Source organism: Salmo salar, chromosome ssa17 (assembly GCF_905237065.1).
Source record: "Salmo salar chromosome ssa17, Ssal_v3.1, whole genome shotgun sequence".
In the NCBI taxonomy this organism is placed as follows: domain Eukaryota; kingdom Metazoa; phylum Chordata; class Actinopteri; order Salmoniformes; family Salmonidae; genus Salmo; species Salmo salar.
This window is the reverse complement of record NC_059458.1, coordinates 20,877,427-20,897,103: the sequence shown is the minus strand read 5'-3', so window position 1 is coordinate 20,897,103 and position 19,677 is coordinate 20,877,427. Positions and strand designations below refer to the sequence as shown.

At 46.9% G+C, this 19,677-nt stretch overlaps 1 protein-coding gene across 1 annotated transcript in view; it reads right to left on the bottom strand.

The window, feature by feature from the left end:
• The window catches only part of LOC106575466 (TRAF2 and NCK-interacting protein kinase), a 40,655-nt gene that overhangs the window by 13,175 nt on the left and 7,803 nt on the right, over positions 1-19,677 (bottom strand). The window contains 14 exon segments of the mRNA XM_045698979.1: positions 2,394-2,519; positions 2,607-2,675; positions 4,170-4,256; positions 5,345-5,461; positions 5,597-5,795; positions 5,896-5,962; positions 7,960-8,135; positions 8,267-8,345; positions 8,426-8,480; positions 8,624-8,754; positions 8,965-9,055; positions 9,742-9,852; positions 10,433-10,558; positions 10,777-10,833. Of these exon segments, the coding sequence (XP_045554935.1) occupies positions 2,394-2,519; positions 2,607-2,675; positions 4,170-4,256; positions 5,345-5,461; positions 5,597-5,795; positions 5,896-5,962; positions 7,960-8,135; positions 8,267-8,345; positions 8,426-8,480; positions 8,624-8,754; positions 8,965-9,055; positions 9,742-9,852; positions 10,433-10,558; positions 10,777-10,833 (1,491 nt within the window).

The window sequence follows — 19,677 nt, the reverse complement described above, 5'->3', positions numbered from 1 at the left end:
ATTCACCCGGCTGAGACCTGATTGGCCAGCACCCATCACCAAGCTGAACTACAATTGACTAACTGACCGTAAACAGGATGTGACACCACGTATGGAGTCCTTGCGGGCTGTGACATCATCAACCTCCAGATCGAGGGGCGGTTGGGGGGGGGTGTTAGGGGAGGCACTCTGACAGGGAAGGAGTGGGGGGGCCTGGTTCTTCTTGATATCTGGTTTGATTGGATTGGGGACTATCGGAGTTAGGTGGGTAAGGATGAACCAACTGAGCTATATGAAGTTGAAACAATGTTGTAGTACAAAATAGTATAAACTATAGAAAATGTATAATTTTTTGTTTTATCTACAAATATAATAAAGAATGTCTGTCTGTCTGTGTGTGTGTGTGTGTGTGTGTGTGTGTGTGTGTGTGTGTGTGTGTGTGTGTGTGTGTGTGTGGCTAATGGCTAGCAGCTAGTGGTCTGATAGTGAGCTGGGACTGGGAGCCGAAGGGGGAGCCGCCGGGAGAGGGGTGAGGAGAACACATAGGGGTGAGGTGGGGGGAGGAGCAGGGTGTGAGATACTGGGAGTGGGAGAATGGAGCTGGAGGGGAATTGAGGGAGAGATGACATGGGGACTCAGGTCGGGAGTGTGAGGGGGAGATTCCGGCTGAGGTTTGGGGTGAGGTTCTAGGTGACCCTCGGGGCGAGAGGCCCATCCAAGTTAAGGCTAAAACTAACTGTTTCAGAGGACCTGAGCTCTTACCAGGAGAACGTAGGGGGGGGGAAGAGAGGGCAGACCGAGAGAGGTATGACTGCTTGGATCTAATGGGCATGGCCTGGGCCAGGTGTGATCTGAGCATGTTAGCTGGCGCAGAGGAAGTCAGGTCCAGGTTAGAGGTCGTGACCTCATCATCATCAGTGCCCTCTGACCTCCCTCTGTTCAGAGGGGGAGGTGCCCAGCCAGGGACTTGGAGGAACGGACTCTGCTTGGAGGATTCAGGAGCCAGGAAGTGATTTTGATTGGAGGAGAGGAAAGGGCGTAGCCGGCCTGCCGGTGCAGAGGCTGAGAGGTCAGGGGTTAGGGGTTGGGGGTTGAGGTCAGAGTTCGTATGACCCCCATAGGATCCCAACAGACTCTCATGGCTGGAAGCCATCCTCAACCCCCCCACACCTCCCTCTCTACCCCTTTTCCTACATTCCCTCTCCTCCTCTCTATACCTCCAACAATCCAACTCCCTCTTTTCTAGTTCCTCCATTTCTATATCTAGTTCATCTATTTCTACATCTAGTATGCGACAGGGAAACAGATCACGATCAGGAGAGGGGTAGAGGAAAGAAGAATTAGAATGAGAGGAAGAAGAGGAGTCTATTTCTACATCTATGTCATCTACTTCTATGTCTATTCTACGACAGGGGGAGATGGAGCTGCTACTACGGCCACTGACCCATATCTTCCCCTGGTCTTTTACCCCCAGGTCATGTCCCTGGTTGGGGCTGGAGCTGGGCGCCCAGACTGGCCCATTGAGGGCCTCTTGGTTAGGGGCTTGGGGATTAGAGATGGGGCTCTCTTTTGGGGCTTGGTTGGGGTTAGGGCTGGGGCCTCGGTTAAAGCCAGTCTGTTGCCCCTTCCCATTATGCTGTGGCCCCTGGTTGGGGTTGTGTTGTGGCCCTTGGTGTTTAGGTCTGGGACTGCGTCCTCGGTCTTGCTGACCAGCCTTCTGACCGGCTCGGCTAGGCCCTTTTGGCCCCCTGTTGTTGTGTTGTACTACCCCCTGGTGGTTGGCTCCGGTATTGCGTCCTCTTTCATTTTGTCTGACCACCCTTTGACCGGCTTTCTGAGCTCTCATCTCTCTAACCTGCTGGTTGATCTCCTGTTTCAGAACGGGATCTACTAGATCCCTGGTCTCCAGGGAGATACGGATGTGAGGGGGGAGGGGTGGGGTTGGAGGGGGCTCGGCGAGGGAGGTTGGCGTGGGAGGGAATGGAGGATGAAGGTTGGTTGAAGGAGTGGCTTTGTCTGAGGACTGGGCGGGGTGAGTGGCTCTGGGGGTGTGGCTGCTGCTTCAGGACCTGCAGACAAGGTGGGGCAGAAGTTAAACAAACACACACACACACACACACACACACACACACACACACACACACACGAACAGACAGACCAATTCACACATGCACACTCTTCAAAACCACACATCAAATATAAAACACACACGAGAACTGTAACAGAAGAACACAATATCTTGTTCTGATCCACACTGTATGCACCACTACACAGACAATGTTGACTGAGACTGTACTCATGAACTTCATGAATGTCCAGAGACCAGTCTCTCCAACATCTTCTCTCGAAACCCTTCGCTTCTGTCTGTAGAAACGATCAGTGTAGACACCAGGCCAGTGTGTGTGTGTGTGTACCTCTTTAGCCCATGCAGGTTTGTCAGTAGGACTAGCTGAGTCTTTATAGTGATACAGAGGTTTCTTCTCGCCTGGTCGGCCATCTTGGTTTTGTTGTTGTTGTTGCAGAGACACCAGGTAGGCTCTCTACAAAACAAATAGACAACAGTTTACCATCTCTTCAATTATTCAACAACATTGTTATATGACATCATCATAAGGACCAAGTGTTACCTCCTGTTGCAACTGTCTCTGTAGTCTCTCGGCTTGACGTTGTTCCTCAATCTGCTTACGCTTATACTCCTATGGACGGACACACACACACACACACACACACACACACACACACACACACACACACACACACACACACACACACACACACACACACACACACACACACACACACACAAGGCTGTTATTATCCGATCTTAACCAAATCACTATCATGACAGCACAGAGCCAAGCAACAGAGATACATGACACACATGACCAATAGCATCACTCCATACAGGACAGGTTGACCAATGGGATCCATACAGGACAGGTTGACCAATAGGATCCATACAGGACAGGTTGACCAATAGGATCCATACAGGACAGGATGACCAATAGGATCCATACAGGACAGGTTGACCAATAGGATCCATACAGGACAGGTTGAGCAATAGGATCCATACAGGACAGGTTGACCAATAGGATCCATACAGGACAGGATGACCAATAGGATCCATACAGGACAGGATGACCAATAGGATCCATACAGGACAGGATGACCAATAGGATCCATACAGGACAGGATGACCAATAGGATCCATACAGGACAGGTTGACCAATAGGATCCATACAGGACAGGTTGACCAATAGGATCCATACAGGACAGGATGACCAATAGGATCCATACAGGACAGGATGACCAATAGGATCCATACAGGACAGGATGACCAATAGGATCCATACAGGACAGGATGACCAATAGGATCCATACAGGACAGGTTGACCAATAGGATCCATACAGGACAGGATGACCAATAGGATCCATACAGGACAGGATGACCAATAGGATCCATACAGGACAGGATGACCAATAGGATCCATACAGGACAGGATGACCAATAGGATCCATACAGGACAGGATGACCAATAGGATCCATACAGGACAGGATGACCAATAGGATCCATACAGGACAGGGCTCACAGGGACGTTCCATGATCCATGTACAAATGACCTGGACTAACCTGTACCCCGCACATCGACTCGGTGTTACTTTTTATTTCATTTTTTACTTTAGTTTATTTAGTAAATATTTTATTAACTCTATTTCTTGAACTGTATTGTTGGTTAAGGGCTTGTAAGTAAGCATTTCACGGTAAGGTCTACACCTGTTGTATTCGGCGAATGTGACAAATAAAATGTGATGTGATTTGATGGGGCTGGGGAGGAGGGTTCCTTGCAGGGTAAGGACTTGCAGAGAGGAACGAGGAACAACAAACACTGGACACAGGGACAAGGTACAGGTTTAGATCACAGGCTCTGCAGCTGTAGTTTCACAGGGTAGAGGGGTCAGACTTGAGAGGATTGGGATAGGTAGCTGTATACATGCAGGTATACAATGGGCCTGCTCCTGTAGAAGTTATTGAGGGGTCAGGGGTGAGAGGTCAGGGGTATATATACATAGACATGCAGGGGTAACAGTGTTATCAGCAGTAGGGCCTGCTCCTGTAGAAGTTATTGAGGGGTCAGGGGTGAGAGGTCAGGGGTATATATACATAGACATGCAGGGGTAACAGTGTTACCAGCAGTAGGGCCTGCTCCTGTAGAAGTTGTTGCTGTAGAATCTCTAACTGTCTCTGTTCCTCCTCCAGCTGTCTACGGATATACTCCTATCACAACGCAGCGTGGAGGGAAGGAGAGAACAGGAAACAGAAAGAGAGAGTCAGACAGAGATGTACTCCTAATGCAGCGTAGAGGGAAGGAGAGAACAGGAAACAGAAAGAGAGAGTCAGACAGAGATGTACTCCTAATGCAGCGTGGAGGGAAGGAGAGAACAGGAAACAGAAAGAGAGAGTCAGACAGAGATGTACTCCTAATGCAGTGTAGAGGGAAGGAGAGAACAGGAAACAGTAAGAGAGAGTCAGACAGAGATGTACTCCTAATGCAGCGTGGAGGGAAGGAGAGAACAGGAAACAGAAAGAGAGAGTCAGACAGAGATGTACTCCTAATGCAGTGTAGAGGGAAGGAGAGAACAGGAAACAGTAAGAGAGAGTCAGACAGAGATGTACTCCTAATGCAGTGTGGAGGGAAGGATAGAACAGGAAACAGAAAGAGAGAGTCAGACAGAGATGTACTCCTAATGCAGCGTGGAGGGAAGGAGAGAACAGGAAACAGAAAGAGAGAGTCAGTCAGAGATGTACTCCTAATGCAGCGTAGAGGGAAGGAGAGAACAGGAAACAGAAAGAGAGTCAGACAGAGATGTACTCCTAATGCAGCGTGGAGGGAAGGAGAGAACAGGAAACAGAAAGAGAGTCAGACAGAGATGTACTCCTAATGCAGCGTGGAGGGAAGGAGAGAACAGGAAACAGAAAGAGAGTCAGACAGAGATGTACTCCTAATGCAGTGTAGAGGGAAGGAGAGAACAGGAAACAGAAAGAGAGTCAGACAGAGATGTACTCCTAATGCAGCGTGGAGGGAAGGAGAGAACAGGAAACAGAAAGAGAGTCAGACAGAGATGTACTCCTAATGCAGCGTGGAGGGAAGGAGAGAACAGGAAACAGAAAGAGAGAGTCAGACAGAGATGTACTCCTAATGCAGCGTGGAGGGAAGGAGAGAACAGGAAACAGAAAGAGAGAGTCGCACAGAGGGAAGGAGAGAGCGAGGCACAGAGAGAACAAGAGACAGATATACTCCTATACACTGTAGCAGCAGGAAGAGAAAGAACAAGATAACTTCAGGAGGAAGTCAAAGTGTGTACCTGTTCTCTCTCCGTGTGCCTCCTCTCCTCATCTCTCCGTAGTTGTTCCATCTCTTCATAGCGTCTTCTCTGTTCTCTCTCCTGCTGCTTCCTCAACTCACGCTCCCTACGCTGTTGCTGTTGGACAGAAAAAGAGAGGTAAACATGTGTGTGTGTGTGTGTGTGTGTGTGTGTGTGTGTGTGTGTGTGTGTGTGTGTGTGTGTGTGTGTGTGTGTGTGTGTGTGTGTGTGTTACGCATGAGTGTGTCCTACCTCATCCAGTCTCCTCCTCTGTTCTTTCTGCTCCTCTATGCGTTTCTGTCGTTCGGCCAGTAGGAGGCGCTTGTGTTCCTCGTTCTGCTGTTGTTCCAACTGCTGCCGCCTCAGAGCCTCAGAGCGTTCCTTATTGGCCAGCTGCAGACGCAGGAAGTCCCGCCTTAACGTCGACTCACCGGGGATGTTAATGATGGAGCTGGGGAAGGACCAATCAGAAGAGTGTGTGAGTGGAAAATGGGCCAATGAGAGACTGTGTTTGTTGTGTGTGTGTGTGTGTGTGTGTGTGTGTGTGTTACCTTGGCTCCCCCACGTCTCGCTCCTCTTCCTCCTCTTCACTCCCGCTGTACTCATATTCTGTCTCATCTGCAGAAGAACACACACACCAGTTGGTTATAGTGGCCTAACACATCAGATCTCTCAGGAGGAGAAGTGACCTAGCACATCAGATCTCTCAGGAGGAGAAGTGGCCTAACACATCAGATCTCTCAGGAGGAGAAGTGGCCTAGCACATCAGATCTCTCAGGAGGAGAAGTGACCTAGCACATCAGATCTCTCAGGAGGAGAAGTGGCCTAGCATATCAGATCTCTCAGGAGGAGAAGTGGCCTAACACATCAGATCTCTCAGGAGGAGAAGTGGCCTAGCACATTAGATCTCTCAGGAGGAGAAGTGGCCTAGCACATCAGATCTCTCAGGAGGAGAAGTGACCTAGCATATCAGATCTCTCAGGAGGAGAAGTGGCCTAGCACATTAGATCTCTCAGGAGGAGAAGTGGCCTAGCACATCAGATCTCTCAGGAGGAGAAGTGGCCTAGCACATCAGATCTATCAGGAGAAGAAGTGGCCTAACACATCAGATCTCTCAGGAGAAGAAGTGGCCTAGCATATCAGATCTCTCAGGAGGAGAAGTGGCCTAGCACATCAGATCTATCAGGAGAAGAAGTGGCCTAGCACATCAGATCTCTCAGGAGGAGAAGTGGCCTAGCACATCAGATCTCTCAGGAGAAGAAGTGGCCTAGCATATCAGATCTCTCAGGAGGAGAAGTGGCCTAGCACATCAGATCTCTCAGGAGAAGAAGTGGCCTAGCACATCAGATCTCTCAGGAGGAAAAGTGGCCTAGCACATCAGATCTCTCAGGAGGAAAAGTGGCCTAGCACATCAGATCTCTCAGGAGGAGAAGTGGCATAGCACATCAGATCTCTCAGGAGGAGAAGTGACCTAGCACATCAGATCTCTCAGGAGGAGAAGTGGCCTAGCACATCAGATCTCTCAGGAGGAGAAGTGGCCTAGCACATCAGATCTCTCAGGAGGAGAAGTGACCTAGCACATCAGATCTCTCAGGAGGAGAAGTGGCCTAGCACATCAGATCTCTCAGGAGGAGAAGTGACCTAGCATATCAGATCTCTCAGGAGGAGAAGTGGCCTAGCACATTAGATCTCTCAGGAGGAGAAGTGGCCTAGCACATCAGATCTCTCAGGAGGAGAAGTGGCCTAACACATCAGATCTCTCAGGAGGAGAAGTGGCCAAGCACATCAGATCTCTCAGGAGGAGAAGTGGGCTAACACATCAGATCTCTCAGGAGGAGAAGTGGCCTAGCACATCAGATCTCTCAGGAGGAGAAGTGACCTAGCACATCAGATCTCTCAGGAGGAGAAGTGGCCTAGCACATCAGATCTCTCAGGAGGAGAAGTGACCTAGCATATCAGATCTCTCAGGAGGAGAAGTGGCCTAGCACATTAGATCTCTCAGGAGGAGAAGTGGCCTAGCACATCAGATCTCTCAGGAGGAGAAGTGGCCTAACACATCAGATCTCTCAGGAGGAGAAGTGGCCAAGCACATCAGATCTCTCAGGAGGAGAAGTGGGCTAACACATCAGATCTCTCAGGAGGAGAAGTGACCTAACACATCAGATCTCTCAGGAGGAGAAGTGACCTAGCATATCAGATCTCTCAGGAGGAGAAGTGGCCTAGCATATCAGATCTCTCAGGAGGAGAAGTGGCCTAGCACATCAGATCTCTCAGGAGGAGAAGTGGCCTAGCATATCAGATCTCTCAGGAGGAGAAGTGGCCTAGCATATCAGATCTCTCAGGAGGAGAAGTGGCCTAACACATCAGATCTCTCAGGAGGAGAAGTGGGCTAACACATCAGATCTCTCAGGAGGAGAAGTGGCCTAACACATCAGATCTCTCAGGAGGAGAAGTGGGCTAACACATCAGATCTCTCAGGAGGAGAAGTGGCCTAGCACATTAGATCTCTCAGGAGGAGAAGTGGCCTAGCACATTAGATCTCTCAGGAGGAGAAGTGGCCTAGCACAGGAACAGGACCATCTATTTGTGTTCCAGACTACTGATATCTGTCTCACCCCTCTCTCCACGTTTCTTCTTGGTTCTGTCGATGTGGTCCTTCAGCTGGATGCGGATCTGGCGTTCGTTGGGCAGCTCTCTGATGAAGGGGTGCTTCAACAGCTGCTCTGTGCTGGGTCTCTGACCATGACTCTTCACCAAGCAACTCTCAATGAAGGACTGGAACTTCTTAGACCTGAAAGTTATTATTATTATTAGTTCATAATAATCAGGATATTAGTGTGTGTGTGTGTGTGTGTGTGTGTGTGTGTGTGTGTGTGTGTGTGTGTGTGTGTGTGTGTGTGTGTGTGTGTGATGCAGACTCACCACTTCTTGGACTTGAGTCTGGGGGCGGGGTTTCGTGGGATGAGGAAGAGAGCTCTCATTGGGTGCATGTCACACAGCGCTGCAGACGTACAGAAAAGGGTTAATACCAGTGTGTGTGTGTGTGTGTCTGTGTGTGTGTGTGTGTGTGTCCATACTTACGAGGGGCTCCTTCTGCCATTTCTATAGCTGTTATACCCAGAGACCACAGGTCACTCTAAGAGAGAGAGAGAGAGAGAGAGAGAGAGAGAGAGAGAGAGAGAGAGAGAGAGAGAGAGAGAGAGAGAGCACTGAGTTAGGAGGAAATAAATACATGCAGGGCCAAAACACATACTGTGTGAAGCAGAGTATTCTGGGTACCTTAAAGTCGTAGGTGGCCTCAGGGTTCTCGTCGCAGGCGATGACCTCGGGAGCCATCCAATAGGGAGTCCCGATGAAGGTGTTCCTCTTCCCCACCGTCCGGTCCAGCTGGGCACTCACACCAAAGTCCACTGACCAGAGACCAATCAACATATCAATCAATTACTCAGTCAGTCAATTATTTGACATATCTGTCTGCCTGTCTGGTGCATGATCAATGTAGAAACCGAAGAAGGTGACATATTCAGCAATTCTGGGTAGGACAATGGAATTTGTCTTCAAAAATAAATATTTTATTATTAAAACCAACAAATGCCTTTGTGTCAGTCTGTCTGTCTCACCCAGTTTGACCTCTGCGTTCTCCGTCAGCAGGACGTTCTGACCCTTGATGTCTCTGTGGATGACCTTGTGCTGGTGGAGATGGGTCAGACCCTGGAGAGAGAGAGGTAGAGAAAGAGAAAGAGAAAGAAAGAGAGAGAGAGAGAGATGGGTAGAGAATGAGGTAGAGAGAGGGAGAGAAGGAAGGAGGGACAGAGAATGGGATGAAGAGAAAGAGAGAGATATGGTTGGTAATTTCAGATCACTCTGAATGTGTTGTTTGTATTGTTCTATAGTAGAATACCAGGAATAATATGATGTAGTATTAAAAGTACTTCACTACTGTAATAGTATAATCGTAGTAGTGCTGAGCGATGTGCTTTTTGAGGTAGATTTTTTTTTTTTAAATGATCACGGTTTTTGATTTCAATTATTTATTTTTACATTAAATGCACTATGCTTATCACTTATTAACCATCATTTACTGACATGACTTTACTTTAATAAAATATTATTTCATTCCAAGTCTCATCTCTATACAGCTGCAGCCTACACTTTCTGACAAAAATCACTATTTTAGTAGTTCTTCAAAGTAAATAAGGCATACTTTTATGACTGCTGAATACCAACTATCAATCACTTAGATCATGTAATTTCAGGTAGAGATACCTAGAAATGTAATTTAAATAACTGAATGTTATTAACCGATTAGTCAACTAGTTGTTGAAAAAACTAAAAATAACCGAAATGTTGGTTAATCTCTCAGCACTAAATACTAAATAATATATAGCAATACTTACCCTGAGGATCTCTCTGCAGATGTAGGCAGTCCACTCCTCCTTCAGTGAGTTCCCCTTGGTGTTCTTAATCAGATCTGTTATTGAGCCCGCCCCACAGAACTCCATCACCAACTACAGAGAGACCGAGAGAGAGACCGAGAGAGAGACAGAGAGACCGAGAGAGAGACAGACAGAGCGAGACAGAGACAGACAGAGCGAGACAGAGACAGACAGACAGAGCGAGACAGAGACAGACAGAGCGAGACAGAGACAGACAGAGCGAGACAGACAGAGCGAGACAGACAGAGCGAGACAGACAGAGCGAGACAGACAGAGTGAGACAGACAGAGCAAGACAGACAGAGCGAGACAGACAGACAGACAGAGCGAGACAGACAGACAGACAGACAGAGCGACAGACAGACAGACAGAGCGAGAGACAGACAGACAGAGCGAGAGACAGACAGACAGAGCGAGAGACAGACAGACAGAGCGAGAGACAGACAGACAGAGCGAGAGACAGACAGACAGACAGACAGACAGACAGACAGACAGACAGACAGACAGACAGACAGAGAGACAGAGAGACAGAGAGACAGACAGAGACAGAGAGAGAGAGAGAGAGAGGGGTTACCACACACACACAGACACACACACACACACACCTGTGCACATACGCATGCAGGCGCACATGGATGCAAACACACACACACCCATAGCTGGTCGTCGATGCCAGGAGGGTTCTTCTTGACGAAGGCACCGTAGTAGGTAGCGATGTTCCGATGGTGGCTGTACTTCTTCAACATGTTGATCTCTCCTTTAATCTCCTCTTCCTCATCCTGGAACACACACACAATACAATGATGCTCACACACACATATTACAATTCTACACACACATATGCACCTTAGAATGTGTGTGTGTGTGTGTGTGTGTGTGTGTGTGTGTGTGTGTGTGTGTGTATGTGTGTATGTATGTATGTATGTATGTATGCATTTATGTATGTATGTATGCATGTATGTATGTATGTATGCATGCATGCATGCGTGTCACTTACCCCGGTGACATCCATGACCTTAATGGCCGCAAGTTGCCCTGTCTTGACATGACGACCCTGAGACAGATAGAAGATAATTAGGTCATTAAGATTAAAGGAAAGCTCCACCCTAAAACTATCTTTGGTATTTGTTTCATTAGTTTGTTTCATTAGTTTGTTTCATTAGTTTGTTTCATTAGTTTGTTTCATTAGTCCATTGTTGACATAGTCACAAAATGTTTTGCTGTGTCAGAAATCATGTTTTCAAGATATGTAACTTTCAAAATGCATATGATGCATCATACGGGGATTACTTTTTATTTTGAAAGTTACATATCTTGAAAACATGATTTCTGACACAGCAAAACATTTTGTGACTATGTCAACAATGGACTAATGAAACAAATACCAAAGATAGTTTTAGGGTGGAGCTTTCCTTTAATCTTAATGACCTAATGTTGATCATTAATCCAGAATAGCAGCAGGAAACAGACAAGGGGGAAATGTTTATATTTGAATGATCCTAGTTCTAGGAGAGAACAGAATCAGAATAGAAGAGACATTAATGAAGAGAAGAGGGGAGGAGTGAAGGGAAAGAGAGGAGGAGAGGATGTGGGGAATTAAGCAATGACTAGTCACAGGCCAATGAGCTACCACTTTGACTCTTCACCACACACACACACGCGCACACACACACACGTGCGCACACACACACACACGTGCGCACACACACGAGCACACACGTTCTTGGAGACATTTTTTTCTTTTAGGATCAGTCTGCCCCAATTCCACAACTACAAAAGACTCTTTGTTTGAGAACAACAATAGAATTACTACCAGAATACAACAGTCTATGGACCTCAAAGTCCACACCAACACACACACGTTGGTGGGTTGTGTGTGTGTCAGCTCTCATAGCAAGGAAAGCCCTTCTCTTCCCTAAGCCGACTCATTCAGGATGTAAACCGTCGTTCCTTTTTTCATTCGTTAATTCGTTATTCTCGCATGCCTTCCTGACCTAGATCTGCTGTCTCAAGCCTCATAGCACCAACCAGCTGACGAGTGTGTGTGTGCGCAATTGCTTGTGTGTGTGGGTTTGTGTGTGTGTGTGCACGTCCACTGCCAACTCCATTACACAGATCCCCTCAGACACATTTACTATGCAGGACACTTCCTGTCCGTAGCCTAGCAACAGGCCTGGCTGTCCAACGTACAGTGGCCAACGCACGCACGCACGCACGCACGCACGCACGCACACACACACACACACACACACACACACACACACACACACACACACACACACACACACACACACACACACACACACACACACACACACACACACACACACACACACACACACACACACACACACACACACACACACACACACACACACACCGGGAGAGGAGAAGAAGTGAGCATTGTCCTGCTAGGGGTGAGGGGGTAAGTGGGTGAGGGTGATGGGATGGACAGAATGACTGAAGGTTGGAGGCTATTTTTCCCCATTTCCATGACCACAGCAACCTCTTCCCCAGAGGAGGGAAAGATGAGAAGAAACCACTTTCTCCCTCCCTCCCTCCCTCCCTAAGAAATGCATACTGTTTGCATATTGTGCCACACACACACACACAAACAACCCTGCATAGAAGGAGTAGCATGAGGTCAAACGGCGGTTGGGGAGTAAATGTGTTACACCCTAATCCATGGCACAGTAATCCACACACACACACACACACACACACACACACACACACACACACACACACACACACACACACACACACACACACACACACACACACACACACACACACACACACACACACACACACACACACACACCTCTCTACATCCCAATGTAAAATCGCAGGTTGTCACATCTGACACATTCCAAAATGTAAACATCCTCCCCTCCCCAGCTACACACACCAAGCCCCCCACCCTCCTCATAGAACCCACACATCCTCCCCTCCCCAGCTACACACACCAAGCCCCCCACCCTCCTCATAGAACCCACACATCCTCCCCTCCCCAGCTACACACACCAAGCCCCCCACCCTCCTCATAGAACCCACACATCCTCCCCTCCCCAGCTACACACACCAAGCCCCCCACCCTCCTCATAGAACCCACACATCCTCCCCTCCCCAGCTACACACACCAAGCCCCCCACCCTCCTCATAGAACCCACACATCCTCCCCTCCCCTCTCTATCCTACATGATTCCCCAGGCATCAAAAGAGCCACTCTCTCTCCATATACAGTTGAAGTGGGAAGTTTACATACACTTAGGTTGGAGTCATTAAAACTCGTTTTTCAACCACTCCACAAATTTCTTGTTAACAAACTATAGTTTTGGCAAGTTGATTAGGACATTTCCTTTGTGCATGACACAGATAATTTTTCCAACGATTGATTACAGACAGTTTATTTCAATTATAATTCACTGTATTCCAGTGGGTCAGAGGTTTACATACACTAAGTTGACTGTGCCTTTAAACAGCTTGGAAATGTACAGAAAATTATGTCATGGCTTTAGAAGCTTCTGATAGGCTAATTGACATAATTTGAGTCAATTGGAGGGGTATCTGTGGATGTATTTCAAGGCCGACCTTCAAACTCAGCGCCTCTTCGCTTGACATCATGCGAAAATCAAAAGAAATCAGCCAAGACCTCAGAAAAAAAATGTAGACCTCCACAAGTCTGGTTCATCCTTGGGAGCAATTTCCAAACGCCTGAAGGTACCACGTTCATCTGTACAAACAATAGTACGAAAGTATAAACACCATGGGACCACACAGCCGTCATACCGCTCAGGAAGGAGACGCTTTCTGTCTGTCTGGGCCTGAAGCCTGGGATTATCCTAGCAGCCCTACCCAGCCATGGTGAGCCCTGAGCGGGCAGAGCAGCAGGCAGAGCAGCATAATCCAGGCCCGTGCTCTGGAGCTACACAGGCGGTGTATAGTATATACTCTAAAGATGAGACGTGCACAAATATGCATACGTAAACACAAGGAGGCACAGGCACACACACACACACACACACACACACACACACACACACACACACACACACACACACACACACAGTCCGCAGTGTGAGCTGAAGAGCCAGGTTCAGCAAATCAGTGTTTCACTCCAGCGGTTCTGGAGGTCAAATTAACAACAGAGGAGATTTACAGAGAAAGAGAGACAGAGAGGGACAGAGATGGACAAAGAAAGAGGGACAGAGAGAGAGAGACAGAGAGAGAGTGAAAAATAAATTAGGCAAAATGACAAAATTAATCAAATGCAGTCGGAAGGAATAAGAGAGAATAACGATGGAGAGAAGGATACAGAGAGGAGAGAAGAGGAGAGAAGGATACAGAGAGGAGAGAAGGCTATAGAGAGGAGAGGAGAGGAGAGGAGAGGAGAGGAGAGGAGAGGAGAGGAGAGGAGGGAAGGAGAGGAGAGGAGAGGAGAGGAGGAGAGGAGAGAAGGCTACAGAGAGGAGAGAAGATAAGGCTACAGAGAGGAGAGAAGACTACAGAGAGGAGAGGAGAGAAGAGAAGGCTACAGAGAGGAGAGGAGAGAAGAGAAGGCTACAGAGAGGAGAGAAGAGAAGGCTACAGAGAGGAGAGAAGAGAAGGCTACAGAGAGGAGAGGAGAGAAGACTACAGAGAGGAGAGGAGAGGAGAGGAGAGGAGAGGAGAGAAGGCTACAGAGAGGAGAGAAGAGAAGGCTACAGAGAGGAGAGGAGAGAAGACTACAGAGAGGAGAGGAGAGAAGAGAAGGCTACAGAGAGGAGAGAAGAGAAGGCTACAGAGAGGAGAGGAGAGAAGACTACAGAGAGGAGAGGAGAGAAGAGAAGGCTACAGAGAGAAGAGGAGATAAGGCTACAGAGAGGAGAGAAGAGAAGGAGAGGAGAGGAGAGGAGAGAAGGCTACAGAGAGGAGAGGAGAGAAGGCTACAGAGAGGAGAGGAGAGGAGAGAAGAGAAGGCTACAGAGAGGAGAGGAGAGAAGGCTACAGAGAGAAGAGGAGAGAAGGCTACAGAGAGAAGAGGAGAGAAGGCTACAGAGAGAAGAGGAGAGGAGAGGAGAGAAGGCTACAGAGAGAAGAGGAGAGAAGGCTACAGAGAGGAGAGGAGAGGAGAGGAGAGAAGGCTACAGAGAGAAGAGGAGAGAAGGCTACAGAGAGGAGAGGAGAGGAGAGGAGAGGAGAGGAGAGGAGAGGAGAGAAGGCTACAGAGAGGAGAGGAGAGGAGAGAAGAGAAGGCTACAGAGAGAAGAGGAGAGAAGGCTACAGAGAGGAGAGGAGAGGAGAGGAGAGGAGAGAAGGCTACAGAGAGGAGAGGAGAGGAGAGAAGAGAAGGCTACAGAGAGGAGAGGAGAGGAGAGGAGAGAAGGCTACAGAGAGAAGAGGAGAGAAGGCTACAGAGAGGAGAGGAGAGGAGAGGAGAGAAGGCTACAGAGAGAAGAGGAGAGAAGGCTACAGAGAGGAGAGGAGAGAAGGCTACAGAGAGGAGAGGAGAGAAGGCTACAGAGAGGAGAGGAGAGAAGAGAAGGCTACAGAGAGAAGAGGAGAGAAGGCTACAGAGAGGAGAGGAGAGAAGGAGAGGAGAGGAGAGAATAAAAGGCTAAGGAAAGGAGAGAAGAGGAGAGGAGGCTAAGGAGACGAGAAGGCTAAGGAGACAAGAGGAAGCTAAGGAGACGCGAGGAGGCTAAGGAGACGAGAGGAAGCTAAGGAGACGAGAGGAAGCTAAGGAGACGAGAGGAAGCTAAGGAGACGAGAGGAAGCTAAGGAGACGAGAGGAGGCTAAGGAGAGGAGAGGAGGCTAAGGAGACGAGAGGAGACGAGACGAGAGGAGTGGAGAGGAGGCTACAGAGGGGAGTGGAGAGAAGGCTAAGGAGAGGAGAGGAGGCTAAGGAGAGGAGGTTAAGGAGAGAAGGCTAAGGAGAAAAGGCTAAGGAGAAAAGGCTAAGGAGAAAAGGCTAAGGAGAAAAGGCTAAGGAGAAAAGGCTAAGGAGAAAAGGCTAAGGACAAAAGGCTAAGGAGAAAAGGCTAAGGAGAAAAGGCTAAGGAGAAAAGGCTAAGGAGAAAAGGCTAAGGAGAAAAGGCTAAGGAGAAAAGGCTAAGGAGAAAAGGCTAAGGAGAAAAGGCTAAGGAGAAAAGGCTAATGAGAGGAGGCTAATGAGAGGAGGCTAATGAGAGGAGGTTAAGGAAAGGAGGTTAAGGAAAGGAGAGGGGAGCGGAGCAGAGAGGATGCTAATGAGAGGAGGCTAAGGAGAGACATCACTAATCCTGTTTCTCTCTCTCACACTGAAGTCATTATTGATATCAGGCTAATTGACCCAGTGAGGTCTGGGTGAGGGGTGCATTGTGGGTAAGTGGAGCGTGTAGCCTCGGGGGAGGAGTGGCCTAATGAACACACTGCCAGGTGTGTGTGTGTGCAAGATTGTGGGTTTGTGTGTCCTTAGCATCATAACTCATGGCAGGTGAAGAGATAACTATCTTTAAAGTTTTTCCACAGAAAAGGAAGGGGGAGGGAGAGAGAGAGGGGAGGGTGGGGGAGAGAGGGGAAAGAATAGCAAGGAGAGAGAAAAGAGCCATAGAGGACAGGTGAGATTAGGTAAAGGAGTGGTGTTCTTTCCACGGCTCATAATCCCAATCTAATCTATGGTTGATTAAGACCCGCCCCTTTCCCTAATAACACAGTTTCCACTCCAGTTCTGTTTTAAATTGACCAATAATCGTCAGAGATGCACAAACCACAAGCACGTCATGTACACACTGTACCACACACACACTGTACCACACACACACACTGTACCACACACACACACACACACACACTGTACCACACACACACACACACACACACACACACACACACACACACGTTATTAAGGCTTTTCATATAGTACAGAGAAATGTAGGGAAAGATTTACACACACACAAAATACATAACAGAAAAATGTTATTATATATTGATAAGAACTGCATGCAGAGTGGAGGACAGAGAGAGAGAGAGAGAGAGAGAGAGAGAGAGGTAGAGTGAGAGAGAGAGACACATAGATGGATGGATTCCCAAAATAACCTTAGTTTGCGAGGTAGAGAGAGAGAATAACAGAGAGAGAGGTGGAAAGAGGGAGCGTTGATGGCTGTTGGATACCAAGGGAGAAGAAGAAACAAGAGATGAACTACACTACATTACAGTTAGCAGGTTCAGTTAGAAAGAGATGAACTACACTACATTACAGTTAGCAGGTTCAGTTAGAAAGAGATGAACTACACTACATTACAGTTAACAGGTTCAGTTAGAAAGAGATGAACTACACTACATTACAGTTAGCAGGTTCAGTTAGAAAGAGATGAACTACACTACATTACAGTTAGCAGGTTCAGTTAGAAAGAGATGAACTACACTACATTACAGTTAGCAGGTTCAGTTAGAATGAGATGAACTACACTACATTACAGTTAGCAGGTTCAGTTAGAAAGAGATGAACTACACTACATTACAGTTAGCAGGTTCAGTTAGAAAGAGATGAACTACACTACATTACAGTTAGCAGGTTCAGTTAGAAAGAAATGAACTACACTACATTACAGTTAGCAGGTTCAGTTAGAAAGAGATGAACTACACTACATTACAGTTAGCAGGTTCAGTTAGAAAGAGATGAACTACACTACATTACAGTTAGCAGGTTCAGTTAGAAAGAGATGAACTACACTACATTACAGTTAGCAGGTTCAGTTAGAAAGAGATGAACTACACTACATTACAGTTAGCAGGTTCAGTTAGAAAGAGATGAACTACACTACATTACAGTTAGCAGGTTCAGTTAGAATGAGATGAACTACACTACATTACAGTTAGCAGGTTCAGTTAGAAAGAGATGAACTACACTACCTTACAGTTAGCAGGTTCAATTCAACTGTGCTGTGCCCTGTGCTTTTAGTGTAGGCCTACATGTCTAGCACCAACCAGTTGACGTTAGCTAGGCTAGGTGCTAAGGGTTAAGGGTTAAGGTTAGGGTTAGCTAACATGCTAAGTAGTTGCAAAGTAACAAAAAAATTGTAAGTAGTTGCAAGTTTGTTAATTAGCTAAAATGCTAAAGGTGTCCGTGATGAAATTTGAACAAACAACCTTTGGGTTGCTAGATGTTAGCGTTATCCATCATCCACCCCAACCAACCACCCCACTTTTGTTTTTGCCTTAACCTTTTGTCTTATGTAACCATGGCACATGGAAGCAACACAAGGCTCCACGAAAGAAAAGAAACGATGTTGGAGAGGCAAGCGGTCGAAGAGGAGACCAGGAACACAGGCCATGGACACGGAGCTACAGCAGGACGCGGTAATGAACCTCTCCAACAAAGACCTTACTGACGCTCAAGTCTCAGTCTTATCTAAGGGCCTCTCTTTTGTACCTACATGTACAGATAAACCATTCGATACGAAAGTAGATCTGTTTAAATTCTTTCGCAAGATTAAACTTAAGCCTGTGTTTTCGCAAAACACTGTTTCCGGCCTAGAAACACATCAAAGAACTGGTACCCATTTTAAGTCCAAAAGCATAGTCTGTCCCTTAACAACTCCTCGATTAATACCTATTGTAGGTTAGTCGAACAAGAAGCCATGTCAGTGTATACGAGACAAACAAACCACATTCACTAGAACAGAAGAACAGGCACTTAATGAATTAATGAAAGATTCATCTTTGGTTATTAAACCTGCAGACAAGGGGGGTGCTGTGGTTGTTTTAGACTATGAAAAACATAAAGAAGAAATACAGAGACAACTCAGTAATGAACGTTTCTATAGAAAACTGAGTGTTGATCCCACACAGGTGTTCCAAAGGGATATATGCTCTAATCTGGAGCCCTATTAAATAACCTTATCTCAAAACCTGAATATGAATATCTTTGCTGTAAATGTGCCATACGTCCATGCCTGTACAGGTTACCGAAATTACACCAACCTAAAACACAACAAGGCAATTATCCAGGCAGACCAGTGGTTGCAGGAATAGGCTCAATGCTAGAGCCGTTGTCGAACTTTATAGACTCTTTCATTAAAACTCATGTGCAAGCATTGCCATCTTTATGTAAAAGACTCTATAGACTTCATAAACAAGATCTCACCAATAACGGGTTTAACAGAAGACTGTATTCTGGTCACATTAGATGTGGAGAGTCTATATACCAGCATTCCCCACGTGGGGGGGCTGGCAGCCCTAGCTCACTATTTGGGAGACAGAGATAGTAACGAATATCCACCAACAAACTTCATTCTAGAGCTGAATATGTTTTGACGTATAACTATTTCAGGTTTGATGATGAATACTACCTCCAAACGAATGGAACATCGATGGGCTCCACATTCGCTCCGAGCTATGCTAACCTTTATGTGGGTCTTTTTGAAGAACGTTTTGTTAATAATGAAAACGAAAATCCATTTTTGAATAAAGTCCTGAAGTGGTATCGATATATTGATGACACTGAAAAAGAGCTGTTAGATTTTATGGCACTACTCAATGACATTGACCCCAATCTCAAATTCACTATTGAATGTGACACTTAACATGTTCATTACCTCGATATGTGGATTGAGAAATCAAATGGAACCCTGGTTACAACTCTGTATAGAAAAGAAACGGACAGAAATACTCTATTACAGGGGGACAGCGTCCACCCTGAGCCATTAAAAAGAGGACTTCCAAGAAGCCAGTTTTTCAGACTGCGCCGTATATGCCACTCCACAGAGGATTATCTAGCAAAAGCAGCGGAGATGCGCATTAGGTTTCTAAGAAGAGGCTATTCTCCACAATGTGTGGATGAAGCTCTTAATTTGGCATTGGGAAAAACCCGAGATGAACTGCTACAAAAAATACCCTCTAAAGAACACTCTGTAATGTTCATAACCACATATA